The sequence below is a fragment of the Oryza glaberrima genome, chromosome 10 (genome assembly GCF_000147395.1).
Source record: "Oryza glaberrima chromosome 10, OglaRS2, whole genome shotgun sequence".
NCBI classification, from domain to species: domain Eukaryota; kingdom Viridiplantae; phylum Streptophyta; class Magnoliopsida; order Poales; family Poaceae; genus Oryza; species Oryza glaberrima.
The window spans coordinates 6195195-6211221 of NC_068335.1; the positions used below are offsets into that span (position 1 = coordinate 6195195).

The following is a 16027-nucleotide window of genomic DNA, read 5'->3' on the forward strand; positions in this document are numbered from 1 at the left end:
GAAAATTCAAGTAAAATTTAAGGGCTCATTTTAGACCAAGGAGAATTTAACAAAAATTCTCCGGGCCACATTCGAATTTTTCTTGTACGTATTTTAGTGTTAACCAATTTCTTTTCGTATTTTAATTAATTCTATTATTCCTTTTAGAAAATGATTTTTATTTCGGGATGAATTTATCAGGACGTGACACCCAAGCCCGAAGAGAAGGAAAAAGGGCGACGGTGAAGAAGGCGACAAAGACTACATTCCCCCAAAGACTAATATGTAAACTGTTCACTGTGATAACTATTAGCCCAAGCTAATTCAAAACTTTCATGTATACCTTCTCGTAGGAAACGGCGCCACGGCGATCAAAACGGCAGCCGAAGAAAAAAGTTTCGTCGCAAATTGACAAGGTACCAGCTAACACAACCGGCTCAAAGAAAAGTGAACGGTCAGCTAAGGCGAAGAAAAAGAAGGGCGAGAGAAGCGTGAATAGAAAGGATGAAGGGTTCCATGTTGTTACCCATGTTTCACCAAAAGGAGAGCCGCTCGCCCCTAAGACGGCACGTGTGAAATTTAGTTCACAGTGTGGCATAATAGTAAGGGAAAAGATCCCCATCACAGTCCAAGGACTGGGATCATGTATCGAATGAGGATAAGGAAGTCCTATGGAAAGAGTTGAAGAAAATCTTCCAGTTCCCGGATGGATCAGAGGCAGCAGTGAGGAATTGTGCACTGCAAACAATGGCCAAGTCTTGGCGTGGTTGGAAAACCACCTTGAACACGAAATTTGTGAAGACGACGCACACCGTTTTCGACGTATGCCAACATAACCCTGAATCAGTGGGACAACTTTCTGACATTGAAGAACTCCCCGGAAGAAATTCAAAGGAGCCAAAAGTATGCAGAGTTGGCCAAGAAGAACAAATTTCCTCATCGCTTAGGCTCCGCGGGATACGCACCAAAGGTGGAGCAGTGGACAAAAGACGAGGAGGAAATGAGGAAGAAGGGTCAACCGGTACCAATGGAGGAATGGACACAGAGATCAGGGAACTGCGTAAGAGCTAGAACTCCTAAGATCACGGATGAAAGAAAAGTATCGTTTGAAGATCCGGAGCTGCAGAGCATTGCCGATAAAATAGAGAATTTATCCAGTTCACAGAAGAAAGGATTTTTCAAGCCTAAGAGGGAGAAAGATGTGCTAAGTACGGCGCTGGGTACTCCTGAGCATGGGGGAAGGGTTCAAGGTGTGTCAAGCAAGATGAGTTGCAAGGAAGGGTTCAAACATGACCCCCACAAGAAGCGTGAAGCGTACAAGGATAAACTTAGAGATGAAAGGGCTGTGGAGTTTGAAAGGCAAATGATGGATTTCTGTGTCAAGCACATGATTTTGCCTCGCCCCGAAACCAAAGAACCTGAGCCAGATTACCCCTTCGACGACCTCAAGGAGAATACACCCTGCAGATTGCACGTTCCCATTGGACGCTCCGAGAAAACTTTTGAGGCCGCTACAGCCATTGCTATCCCTGGGAGAACATACAACGAAGAGTTCATACCCGATGCGTATGCCAAGGTGCAGCCGCAAGTGGTCCACGAAGGGTTTGGGTCCTACGACATTAACTTCCCGACTGCAGATGGTGTATCCGTACTTGGGGATGCGGTCGATCTTGTAATTCTCTGGCACAAGAATGACATATCCTTTGGATTGGGCACTAACGCCACGCAAAAACCTGTGGTGCCAAAACCAGGGTTGGGAAAACCTCCGAGACCTCCTAAGAGGAAGGTGACTGATAAGGCGGAGGAACCCGAGATGCAAAAGGAAAATCCAGTGCTGGAAGTGCCACCGGAGATTGCAATGCCGGAGGCAGCCATGGAGATTCCAGTGCCGGAAGTGCCCATGGAGATTACAGTGGCAGAACTAGAGGTGCAATTTGTGGCATCAGTCGGGTCAGAAATAGAAGAAGTACCAGGATTGGAATGGGACAGTACAGAGCCAGAAATATTTGAAGACTCTTCTCCTGCGAAAGACCCCAAGGTGCAAGAGACCACGGTCCCTGAGAAGGCCATTACCAGTTCTGAGGTGCCTAGAGTGCTTAGGAGCCACGACTCCATGTCCAAAGATGAGAACAAGGAGAAGTTCATGGTAACCGTCTTCAGAGGGGGGGTAAGGAACGTGCCAAGCTCAAAGATGATGACCCCCAGAAGGCCGCTGAACTAGTCGGGCCAACATACTTCACAACTGATGATTGCCCGACTGAGTACAAACATGGGAAAGCACTCTTGCCGGAATGGGCACTGAACGAAGGACCATGGGAGATGAAAAGGTTACATACCTTCTATATGCAGGCCAGCAAGAAAGGCTTGGGCAATATAACAACTCGATCACCGGCAGATTGTTTCGGTGAAGAAAGTTACGTATGGCTAGATTTCTCAGATCTCCACGCCATATATCGTCGGGATAAGATGGACGTCAACTACGTCGGTGTTTGGTGCATGTGAGTATGAGTTTTAATTAATTATATGAAAAATATGTACAATACAAATCCATGTGATTGTTACTAACAAACTTCTTCTGTAGGATGCAATACATGGATGCTAAGAAGACAAAAGAACCTATCGGCTTCTTGGATCCAACTCGGATCTGCCAAACACAACATACCGTGAGGCTAGCACCAGGGTCAGACCAGTTGAAGGGCAAGACTCCAAAAGAGATAGTTGAATACAAGAAGGGCTTGCACAAGGAGAAATTGATTACTGTCGCACGGTACATTGGACAAGCCTTCTTGCACTTTCAAAATAAGAGAGTCGTCATGGCCTCTTATAATTTTAAGTAAGTCGGATACATTTATCTTCTGCACATATGTCTTATTTTAGCTGGTACTAACTAACTATGCTGTTGTTAATATGTAGCGATCATTATATCTATTTACTCATCTACCCTAAAAACAGAACCGTGGTAGTCTTGGACCCTCTCGATTACAAACACCAGTCATACAAAGAATTTCTAACAATCTTATAGTAGTAAGTGATTATGACTCTTGCATTTTTATATGAATGTGTTATAAATAAATATCCTCCTTAATGTGAAACGGTACGACATCCATACAGTGCGTACCAGTACTACAAGTTCAAGGGTAGAGAATAGACCTAAACAAGGGAGAAGCTGCTAGTACGTACCTATTGGCCGGTCATACTCCACTCACTTAATGTATACCAATTGTTTCACTAATTGCAAATTTTAACTATCTTTTATGATATGTCCTGAAGTGTCACAAGCAACCATGAGGAAAGGTCCTTTGCGGATATTACGCTTGCGAATTCCTTAGAGTTAATGGGAGGTATATGACTAACGCGGAGGATGTAAGTCTCTATACTATGTGCTAGACATCTTCATATATTTATGATACTAATATATTGTTTATCTTCAATGCATGCAGTTGCCAAGATTAGAATGTCGAACAAGCTTTGACGATACAGTCATAAAAAATGTCCAGCGTGATCTGTGCCATTTCATCCACCATGAGTGCTGTCATGTGAAAGGAGATTTTTTCGACCCAGAGGGTGCCCTAGCCACAAGTGACGAATTCAAGGATCTTCGGGAGTGGAACAGTGCTATGCCATAACTAGATGGCGTATTTGAAGTGACAATGTAAAAAAATATTGTAATATATATGTTTTGGCAACACTTTTGAGTAATGTAATATATGTACATTTATCAGTACCAAATGCTTGATAATCTTCCAATATATGTACATAATAATCTACCTGCAAGAATTTCTATTAAATAATTTAAAAGTAATTTACGGGTAAATTATTATTAAATTTCAATATTTTCTACCTATCTTCGCAGGCGGAAGTTTTTTTTATTTTGCAGGCGGCCGATTCCTATTTTCGCAGGCAGACCGGACTAGCCAACGTCCGCCTGCGAAAATTATCTTCGCAGGTGGACGGTTGCCCCGCCTACGAAGATCGGCGATCTTCACAGTCGTTGGCTTACAGGCGGACGGCCGCCCCGCCTGCGAAGACCCTTTTTGGCCGCTTGCGATAATGCTTTTACTAGTAGTGCGGGTGCCTCGTACGTCTGGAGCATAGGCCTCAGGCTGATGCATGTTGGACCAAAATCTGCAAAACATGTACATAAACCAGCACCATAGGACTGGATCAGTTCAACGCTGTTTGGATCTCTGGCACACATACACATTGACACACATACAGACATCGCCCTCAATTAATTTTCCGTTTTCCAGCTCCCAATTTACGAATGATACATACGATTTGTTTATTCGTCTTTAAAGATCTAGCTGAGATATAAATCTCCAGTGTGATTTCCTTGCTGATTGGCCCATAAATTCAAAATTTTCTATGAACTTACAGGTACAGAAGTCAGTTATCGGCCGGTTCTTCTCTATCAGTTAACGGTGAAAAATGATGGTTCATGCTACTGCAAAAACGAACTAGTTGTACAAGTGTCAAAATCTGAATAATGCCGCTTAGTCGCTTATTAATGTGTCACGACGAAATCTGCAAAAGAAGACAAAACGGAAAACAAGAACGAAGCAGCTGTTCTAATAGCACTGGAAATTAATCAATTCCAGCTTTTTTTCCATTTTTCTGACCCAGGACATTCTCTTTTTCTCCATTTAGTTCTTGAAAAAAGTTTTCTTGGCGTAGCTACCATGCATCATCAGAAGTAGTACGTACTACGTAGTCCATGCAGTACTTGGCAATGACGCCGTCTCCAAAAGTCCAAAACTCACAAGACCTTATAAATCTCGCCTCGTCTCCTTTCCAAGCTGAGTACGTGCAGAAATAACCGAACCACCACAATGCCGTCGTCTCGCGCTGGACCTCGCCACGTCGTACTCGTCATGCTCTTCTTCGCCGCCGCCGTTGCCGCACGAGGAGCCGACGCGGCTTCGCCGGTGACGACGAGGCCGTGCGGTGCGGCGGCGGCGGCGTCGTTCCTCTGCTCGCGCTGCGCCACCACGGTGTACCCGGCCGTCTGCTACGACTCCCTCCTCCCGTACGCCGGCGCGTTCCAGGACAGCCGCGTCAGGCTCGCGCGCGCGGCGGCGGACGTCGCCGCGGCGAGGCTACGGGACTTCTCGGCCAGCCTCGACGAACTCGTCCACGGATCCGGGGACGTCGGGGCGGTGACGACGCCGCCGCGGGTGGCGGCGGCTGTGCGGGACTGCATGGGCACGGTATCGTCCGCCGCCGGGCTGGCCAGGCGGTCGTCCGCCGCGCTCGGCCGCCTGGACGCCGGCGCCGCGGCGGGGGGAGGAGGGAGCAGGCTGGCCAGGTGGGAGGTGTCCAACGCGAAGACGTGGCTGAGCGCCGCCATGGCGAACTTGGCGACCTGCGCCGACGGGTTTGCCGACGCGGATTCGTGGTCGGCGGCGGGGATCGAGGAGGTGGTGGCCGGCGAGGCGGCGAACGTGAGCAAGTACACCAGCAACGCCCTCGCCCTCGTCAACGGTATACCGTTGTAATCTGTGGGTGGCACTATGGCAGTCGATGGTGACGTAGTAGTAAAGTAATGAACTTATCGCTGTTACAGTCTGTTAGCACGAGAGTGAGTACATGCCTATAATTGTTGTCTTGTTGATGGGTTATTATTGGAGTATTGGAGGGATGCCCTAAGGGCAGTACGACCACAACTAATTATTATACAGAAAATGTATGGACTATTGAATAAAATTCGGACAAATTTTCGAAATTTTGATTTTATTATCAATAGTTTGAGAGCATAATATATAGATACCCGCGAGGAGATCGTGGGCATCTCCCGCACGATTCGATCGATTAGGTCGTCTGAATAAGCGTGAATGAGGTCTGATATGACCCGGTGCAAAGTGAAAATTAGTTTGTCATCCTCCGGTGCAAAGTGAAATTATAGGCCAAATCCAATGTAAAGGGAAAACAATGTTAATCTACCGGTGCAAAGTGCAATATACTTTTTATAATATATTTTCATAATCTCATAACAATCAATATTTGCTTTTACGAGAATTTATTCTAACAAAAAAAATATGGTCAAATCGTAAAAAAAATATACATCGTATTTATTTCCAGTAAGACAGCTGTTACACAGCATCAATTCTTCTTCTTAGGGCACCCACAATGGTTATCTATAGGCTCTCTATAAGAGATACATGTCAGCATATTTTCCTATTTGGAAGAGATTAAATGAAGAAAGAGAGCAAAACTATCTACTAACCTGAAAATAGTCTATAGAGAAAAACGAGGCAATGTATTAGAGAGCTATAGATACCCATGTAGACATACTATTGAGATGGTTTACTATTAATCTAGTCTATTGCTGAGATATATATGTTTTATAGATAGCACCTTACTTTACCATTGCGGGTGCTCTTATTTAACCGGTAATGGCGCTTAGTGCACAGCCGACAAACCCAAAATTAAATACCCCTCCGTTCCATAATATAAGGAATTTTGACATTTTGTTTATACTGTTTGACCGTTTATCTTATTTAAAATTTTTTTTAACTATTATTTATTTTTTTTGACTTACTTTTATTATCTAAAGTACTTTAAGCACAACTTTTCGTTTCTTATATTTGCATAATTTTTTTTAATAAGATGAGCGGTCAAATAGTATAAGCAAAATGTCAAAATCAGCATCATACCGAGAAATCAAAAGCAGGTGGGTCTATTGCGCGCGTCCTCCCGCGTTTCAGACGTGAGTGCAAGCAAAATGTTAAAATCAGCATCATACCGAGAAATCAAAAGCAGGTGGGTCTATTGCGCGTGTCCTCCCGCGTTTCAGACGCGAGTGCAACACAACAAGAAGCCCCACGTCTATAGCCAAAAAAAAAAAAAAAAATACCACGTGCAAGCCAGAGACGCAAGTTTAGCCCGCGAAGCATTTCAGCCCATGTGCGTGAGTCCAAACTGGAACTCCCAAATCAGCCCACGGGCGCATCCGCAGTCCATTTAAATGCCTGCTTGTTTGGCCCGTTGGAAAATCTGAGCCTACTATTTTGTAAGCCCAATAATAAATGCGTTGGCTCAAAAATAAAGACAAACACATTAGTATAAGTTTACTTTGGCTCCCTTAACCAGTGGCCGAATCTGATTCGTATCCTTCAGTTATCTCGACCCCCAACTATAAAACGGGTGCAATTTGACTCCCTCAATGGTTTTGGAAGGCTGATTCGCTAACGTGGCACCTACGTGGAGGTGTTGATCTGATCTTTGTCCCACGTAGCGTTGACATGGCATTTACATGGTATTAGAATTAAAAAAAATATGGGACTCATTTGTCATTCAAAAAAAATCGTGGGACCTCTTGATATGTGTGGCCCACATACCATGTTCTATCTCCTTTCCTTCTTCCTGCTCCCTCTCTGCCCCTTGTCTCTCTCCCCTTTCTCTTCCTCTTCGGCCGAACGACGATGTGCGCGAGCTCATCGGCATCCAGACACTGCCATGCAAGGACGAGCAGCGCGACGGGTGTGCCTTCTATCCCTGCTGACGAATCGATGCTGGGTGAGGTCAACCCAGCAACATTCATGTAATCTCTAAATCAATCTTCTCTAAATCATGGACAAACGGTATAGATCGGACCCAACTGAGACTATATGGATTGTATATAAACCAAATTGTCCAAGTTCAGAGATTAGATGTGTTTATATCATAGCCGATAGAACAATACTTAGATAAAAATATTATGTATTTGCTAATATTCTAATATAGCTTTATATATACATGTCAATATAGAGAAATATGCTTAATGTGAACCAAATATATTTATGTTAAGTGATACATGCTATATATATAAAGGGCGGATATCGCATGTCAAGAATGATTAGATTAATTAAACATATCAAAACATCTATATCAGGTAAGATCGGCTGAAACCCTGATTCTACCCTTATGGGCAATCAAAAAGTAGGTTAGAGCTAAAGATTCAAATCACGACTTAATAGATCAAACTAAACTGATGCAACATTAAGTATGAAAAGAAGCAAAATATATAGACAATCAAACACTTGACTGATTTTCAGGGTGGTGGATACCTTAGTTATTCTAGTTAATAGAAACAATTTAGCCATTACCGGCAAAACCCTAGGAAAGATCTAGCAAGATAAATTGAACCATGGACATATATTAATTAAGATATATGATAATTAGTGATTATATTAGCAAAAGTTACATATCTAAAATGACATAATAACCTCAATAACACAAACCACTGAGAGAAGCATTACCTCTTGTTAGGAGATCAAAACCGATGCCCTAACCCAAAGCAAGAACTCATCGAGAAGAACTAAAAGAAAAAAGGTGGCGATGCGCCGAGAGTGTATTGAACGATTGTCTCCTTTTTACATGGTTTTGGGCACATATTTATGCCCATAGTACAAACTTGTCGATTATAGACACAACTCAAACCTTCCTAAGTTACAAAAACACACGAAAAAGTCCTCATGGCGGGCTCTTGCCAAATATCTAAGAAACTGACATTAATATACCTAATTAATAAATACAATTGCCTTTGATGGACTCTTTCCTTGCACAACAATATCTTTTAATTTAATCTAGGCCTATCGCGAGCCCAACCATACTCGTATTTGCTTAAGTTACCCATATCGGGTCAACTCTAATCTGACTCTGTTTCCAGTCGATGTGCAACCAATTTTTGGAAACAATTCCTTCCCCTCTATATCCGCCTTGATTTGTTCTTCGACTCCAAGTTTCTCTCCAAATTCTATTGTTAACAGTATTATAAAAGATAGATAAATATGAAAGAGCCTTAAACATCTTCCATCGGCTGTAGAAACTAACACTATGTAATCTATGATTCAATATTCTCTTAAATACAAACAATTGGGATAGATCGAACTAAATCGAAACAGTATGAACTGCTTACATCCAAGATCAAATGAAGTATACTGCTTAGAAGTATTTGTATCATAGCTGATGAAACAGTTCAAGTATAAAAACATAATGTATTGGCTGTTGCACCGATACAGCCTTATACAAAAATATCAATCTAAAGTAAATATATTAAACAAGCATCAATTCCCAAATGAGTGTTATTATTGTATAAGGGGCAGATATGTTAAGCAAGATTAAACATATGAAAAAGATGCACAATAGATGTATCATGTAAGATTGGCTGAAATCCCAATGCTATCCTTATTGACAATCAAGAGACAAGTTAGTTCTTACAATTCCAAGCACGACTTAGTAGGTCAAACTCAATTCATGCAACACTAAGTATAAAGGAAATATAAGGTCTAAAGAATCAAGTCTTTGATTGTTTTTTAGAGTGGTTCATACCTTAGCTAATCTAAAGCAATGATAATTGTTTAGCCGATATCGACGAAACCCTAGATAGAACTAGCCGATATAAGTAAACATAACCATCCACTTAAATTAGCTAAGATATACGACAGCAAACAAGTCTTACATCTTGTCAAAGATTGAAGCCGATGCAGCCCAACTTAAAACAAGAACTCGTCGAGAAAATTAAAAAGTAAAAGGGTAGCGGTGCGTTGAGAGTGTATTGTACTGTTATTGTCCTTGTTATAATACCCTAGGCATATATTTATACCCGAAACACATAGACTTATCCATATCGGACACGACTCAAACTTTCTTAAACACAAAATAAACAGACCAGCCCATTGCGTACTCTGTACCATTTCTAAAATACATAAAGGAAACTAACTCCTATCCTAATTAATAAATACAAATATCTACACTAGACTTGATTCTTTTTTAAACATATCCACAACTCCCTTACCCGAGTTCAATATGATATTGTCTTGCATGTATCGGCTAGGTTTGTCCAAGTCGGTATGGACTGATATAGCCTGCAGCCGACGCGCTACTCTGTTTTTGGAAACCGAATTGTGTCCTCCAAATCCGCATCGAATCCATACGTATCTTACCAAATTTTACCGTTAACAGCACTATATTCAATAGTAAATTACCCTATTTTGGTAGTGTGAAACAATCCAATTTAAAAAAGCATGGTTCTATTTTGTATGCATGCAAGTTGCCAATAATGTACCTCTTCCACGCAAGATCGATTTAGACAACTAATCGCTAGATTTATATATATATACACTGATAATTTCGCAACCACACCAATCGTGGCATCATATATAATCTCCTAGAGATTGGGAATCACGTGGTGTGTACATAAACTACGTATACAGCTCTTTTATTTTATATATATAAGTAAGTTGCGTAATTTCTAGCGCAACAAAAATAGTTGCTTGCCGCAGCAGATCAGTATCTGATCTTCATAAATGGCGAGCAGACAGACTTTTGTTTGTTCGGTTGTCTGGATTCGCTCATATACTACTGTTGGCTATAGTTAATTAGCATGGAGTGGATTCATGCATGAGCCAACTTTTGATATATATGTATGGCGCTATTTATTCATATTGAGGTAATTGAAGCAAAGCTTGACGAAAGGTATTGGGATCCGATTGCCAAATTAAAAAGAAAAAGGGCTTCACCGAAATGGATGAATTGCAGAATTTCTGATGGAAGTTCATCAAATTTGGTTTAAATTCAATCCCAGACGAAATGGGAGTGAAATGCATGCATTGTCTCGGATCTCACCGAAACATACGAAATTCACCGAGATTCGGATACCTTACGCGGAACGCTGGCTTGACGACAACATTGAGGTAATTAAGGCGGCCAATCAGTGGATTCTACTAGTGAATCACTACTAGAAAAACGAATTTTAATGGCGTTACCCTATAATTTTCGCTGGCAGCCACACACAAAAACCGCCAGCAAAAATATAATGAGGAGAGGGGGGTTACGGACCACCGGCGAACCGATTTTCGCTAGCTGCCATGCTAAGAGGTCCGCCATAAAAAATAACTCAATTTTTTGAGGCGGACCTTTTAAGTGGCCTCCAGCAAAAATCGCGTTTTCGTTGGCGGTAGGTAAAAGGGACCGCTGGGAAAATGTTTTGACCACCTCAGTCCCTCCTCCTCTCCTTCTCCATCCTCCACCACGGTCACCACCACCGCCGAGGGCTGCTGTCGTCACCGCCGCCGTGCGTTTGCCGTCGTCACCACCGCCGCAGGCTGCCGCCGCCTCTCCGTTGCAAGCTCGGGGCCAGACCCGGCCGCCACGTCGACGGGGAAGACCGGATCCGCCGCCACGTCGACGGGGAAGGTCGGATCCGCCGCCGCGATGACGGGGGTGGCCGGTTCCGCCGCCGCGATGACGGGGGTGGCCGGATCCGTAGGCCGGAGCCATCGCCGCCATGACGGAGGTGGCTGGATCCGCTACCGCGACGACGGGGAGGCCGGATCCGCCGCCTCGACGACCGGGGAGGCCGGATCCGCCGCCTCGACGACCGGGGAGGCCGGATCTGCCGCCGACGCCGACGAGGCCTCAGCAGCAGCGCGGGGAAGGGGGCGGCGGCGGCGGCAGCAGTGGCTCTCAGTGTCAACGGCGCGGGGGAGGAGGCGATGGGGAGCGGATCTGGCGCCTCCTCCCTCCCCACCGGCGGCGGTGAGGTGGCGACGACGAGAGATTAGCGGCGGCACAGATCTGACGAGCTCGGCTAGGATTTTTTTTTGCATGTTTCCAGATGATCCAGATGATGCAGATGTTTTGTGCTTGTTGTGATGATCTGTGCACATGATGTATGATCTGTGCTAATGATGATTTTGTATTTTGTGTTTGAATTCGGAAATGAGCAGCCATATGCATATGAATTGGATTTGAATCTAGATCTCTAGATGTGGAGTTGGATTTTAAAAATGAATCAATGGGTTTTCTCCAAATCTTCGTTGGCGGCTGGGTAGCTGCATGCGTTTTTTTTTTCCCAAAATAGATTTTTGCTGGCGGCCTATTTAACACAGCCGCCAGCGAAAATGAATTTTTGTTGGCGGCTGGTGTAAGACGACCGCCAACAAAGATCTATTTTTGCTGGCAGCTGGTTTAAGACGACCGGCAGTGAAAATGAATTATTGCCGGCGGTCGATAACCGCCAACGAAAATCGTGGTCTTTATTGGCCTTTGCTTTATGGCAGCTCCAAATTTCGCCAGAAAAATCTAAAATGGCCGTCATAAAAAATGGTTTTCGTAGCAGTGAATAATGAATGGAGGATAACAGAAGTACTGGTTAAACGTTCGATAGTGTTTTGAATATAATTCCCTCCATACAACAGTATACGATACAGTAAAATGGACTTTTAAAGTTCTAATTAATTAAGTATGTATTTGTAAGGCACAGTATCAGTTTGCTTAATTACTAATCCCCAATAAGAAAAGTATAGTTGACTTGTTTTTGTTGTGCCCAATTCCGATCATTATTTTGGCAACACTGACTTGCTCAGGTCATCTTTTTTCGACATAAACATGCAACTATTTCTTTATTTCCTGGATAAATTTTGGGATTCTTGATTACAAACGTGCATGGATAATTAGGTGATAGTGACAAGTCATGAGATGAGAGTTGAGTTAACGAAACAAAAAGTCATATGATTGGTTCATACGCTAGCAGCCTAGCTAGCCACCGGCCTAAGCAACAAAAAATAATATTATTTTATGTTAATCATCATGTTACTCATCCCTATATAACGCTCCAAGACGGCCAATTAGTTAGCTCCACCTCAAAGTTGTCAAAATCCGGCGCGGAGCAAGCAAGCAAACTTCCGCTCATGGCGCCGCTTCCGCCTCGCGCCATGTCCCTCGTCTTCCTCTTCCTTTTCCTCTTCTTCACGGCCGCATCGGCGACGAGACGACTCGACGACGCCGGAGGCCAGCCTACGACGTCGTCGTCGGCAACGGCGTTCCTCCGCGCCCGCTGCGCGACCACGCTGTACCCTGACATCTGCTACGACTCCCTCCTCCCCTACGCCTCCGCGTTCCAGACCAGCCACGTCAAGCTCGCCGTCGCCGCGGCCGACGTCGCGGCGGCGAAGCTCCGCGCGTTCTCGGCCCGCATCAATGATCTGCTCGTCCAAGGCGGCGCCGCTCGCGTGGACGCGGCGCTGAAGGACTGCAAGAGCACCATCTCCAACGCCGGCGACCTGGCAAGGCAGTCGTCGGCGGAGCTCGGACAGCTCGACGCGGGCGCCGCCGCCGCCGGCGTGAGCAGCAGGCAGGCGAGGTGGCATGTCTCGAATGTGCAGACGTGGCTCAGCGCGGCCATCACCGACGAGGGGACGTGCACCGATGGGTTCGAGGAAGCCGGAGAAGCCGCGGCGGGGTCGCCCGCCGGGAAGGAGGTCGCCGCCGGGGTGGCGAGAGTGAAGCAGCACACCAGCATCGCCCTCGCGCTCGTCAACGGCATCCCGTTGTGAACCTGCAGACAAGCACTAGTGTTTTATTAAACTAAGTTGTTGCAAAACTTATATCACTTCAATGATGCATGTAAAAGCACATATAATTGTATAAAGGAATCATTATGGAAGTGTGACCGTTGTACATGTCATATTTGTTCTACTTTTCCGGTTGTATATAGTGTAAAGTCGATCGGAGATGGATTTTTCTCACTCGAGGGGACACCTTCTCCTTTTGTGTATGTCATTTAAAAGTTATAAAACAATTATTTTTTATGAGATAGGTCAATATGTGATATGTCATTATACAAACATGTAACATGTAAGTTCAAGTTCAAGTTATACAATTATTAACTAAAATGATAAATTTTACTGTGAATTATACATTCTATTCATAGTCAAGTTTATTATTTTTGTTTTTACTCGTGTAAGTTGAACTTCAACATACATTATACATATTTGTGAAGTGACATACTCCCTCCGCCCAACAAAAAGCCAACCTCGTACTAGGATATTACAACGAATCTGGATATATTCTATGAAATAATGCTTGCCGTTGGGTACATTGGTTAGTGTGTGCAAACATTATAGTGGTGGCGTATTTGGACAAATGAACTGTGTGAAATGTAATATTCTAAAAAGCTTATGGTTGGTGGTTGAATTGTGCGCATATTAGTAGTTATAACAAGTAATGTGAGTTATAACAATGAAATAATGATAGCAATGTGACCATATTAGCACCCTGAATAAAATGGTTGCGGTCATGAAACCATCCTGGGATAATAGGCTATCCAGAGGGAGTATGAGGAAAAGCAATGTATTTACCTGGGGTTGTGGACTTGTAGACGGGGTATGGTTAGCTAACAAGTAATATATTTTCTGGTAGATGTGCATGGATTAGATGATGTGCATGAGAGATATTGGTGCTAGGGGGTGGATAAGAGAATGAATGAATTGGTCAAGCATAGAGTTAGGATACTATATTTAGCTAAGTGGACCTCTAGGCATTATATATATATAGTACACCGTTGGACTGTACGGTTGCAGATCGATCTCCAGGCAAAAAGGATAGACGCATAGATGTCTAGGGGAGGGGGATGAATTTGGCAAAGAACTCCCTAAGCTACCCGATGGCTTTTCTGCATCAATACACGGTGATTCGTCTAGGTCGCATTCACCAAAGAGGTTGCCTCCATCTCCGGTAATGCGTGATGTGAATCTACCTCGTGAGTTTCGTGTAATCAGGCCACCAATGCCAGACTAGCTGACACCTCCTTCACCATCGGATAACGAGAGGTTTCGAGAAGAGCTGTATCGAGACTACGATGACGGGTACGTATCCACTCCATGCCCATCACCACCATTAGATCTTTTCGATGACGAAGAAAATTTGGAGTATGGAGATGAGGGAGATGATAATTGCAGTATGGAGTATGGAGATGATAATCTGAGATGAAATTTCAGATTTCATGAATATGATCACCTCAGCTTACAACCAGTTCCCCCAATCCTTTTTCTTTGAAGTCCTGGCGTTTGGCTGCTGGCATATTTGGAGTAGAAGAAATGACCAAATTTTCAACAATGTAGTTTACAGTTTTGACAAGTGGAAACTGGATTTCTAGCAGGAATTTGCCTTGCATATGCACAGAGCAAAAGAAGCAGATCTTCCAATTTGGCAATCATGGATTGATAGCTTTTCCTAATTCTTTCTTTTCTTTTTTTCTGTTTTCCCAGTTTTGTTCCTTCCTCTGTAATTATTCTTTTCTTTGATGTTAATATATTACAGTAGGAGCCTCTCCTGCTGTTTCCCGTCAAAAAAAAAATAATTGCACGCATGGGGATGTGTTCGCTGAGAGTAAGAAATCGAAAGATGTAGCTTCGCTGCTGAGCAAGCGCAAGTTTTAGAATATTACCGCTTACTCGGCGGCGATGCTACATCTTTCGTTTTGTTACTCTCAGCGAACACATCCCCCTGCTTCCAATTATCATCTCCCTCATCTCCATCCTCCAAGTTTTATTGGTCATTGAATATATCAGATGGTGGTGACGGGCAATGAGTGGATACGTACCCATCATCATAGTCTCGATACAACTCTTCTCGAAACCTCTCTTCATCCGATGGTCAAGGAGGTGTTGGCCAGTCCGGCGTTGGAGGTCCGGTTACAAGAAACTCAGGAGGCAGATTCACATCACGCATTACCGGAGATGGAGGCAACCTCTCTGGCGAATGCAACCGAGACGAATCACTGTGTATTGATGCAGGAGAGCCATTGGGTAGCTTGAGGAGTTCTTTGCCAAATTCAACCCCCCTCCCCCCCACGGACATCTATGCGCCTATCCTTTTTGCCTGGAGATCAATATGTAACTGTATAGTCTAACGGTGTGCTATATATAACGCCTAGAGGTCGGCTTAGCTAAATATAGTATCCTAACTCTACGCTTGACCAATTCATTCATTCTGTTATCCACCTCCCTGGCGTCAATATCTCTCATGCACATCATCTGATCCATGCATATCCACCAGAGAAAATATATTACTTAGTAGCTAACAATACCCCATCCTCAGGTCCACAACCCCAAGTAAACACATTACTGATCCTTAAACTCCCTCTGGATCGCCTATTATCCCAGGATGGTTTCATGACCCCGACCATTTCATTCAGAGTGCTAATATGGTCACATTTCTATCATTATTTCAACTCACATTACTTATTTTAACTACTAATATGCGCACAATTCTATCACCAGCCATA

General features: G+C 43.8%; 2 protein-coding genes across 2 annotated transcripts; both read left to right on the forward strand.

Moving 5' to 3' along the window:
* Window positions 1–4795: 4795 nt before the first annotated feature.
* LOC127753393 (21 kDa protein-like) lies at window positions 4796–5692 on the forward strand. The gene has a single exon (XM_052278879.1). The coding sequence runs from the start codon at window positions 4809–4811 to the stop codon at window positions 5472–5474; it is 666 nt and encodes a 221-aa protein (XP_052134839.1). The 5' UTR covers window positions 4796–4808; the 3' UTR covers window positions 5475–5692.
* Window positions 5693–12599: 6907 nt separating this feature from the next.
* On the forward strand, window positions 12600–13501 carry LOC127753058 (pectinesterase inhibitor 7-like). Its single transcript, XM_052278515.1, has one exon. It carries the CDS (start codon window positions 12651–12653, stop codon window positions 13293–13295), a length of 645 nt encoding a protein of 214 aa, XP_052134475.1. The 5' UTR covers window positions 12600–12650; the 3' UTR covers window positions 13296–13501.
* The last annotated feature ends 2526 nt before the right edge of the window (window positions 13502–16027 follow it).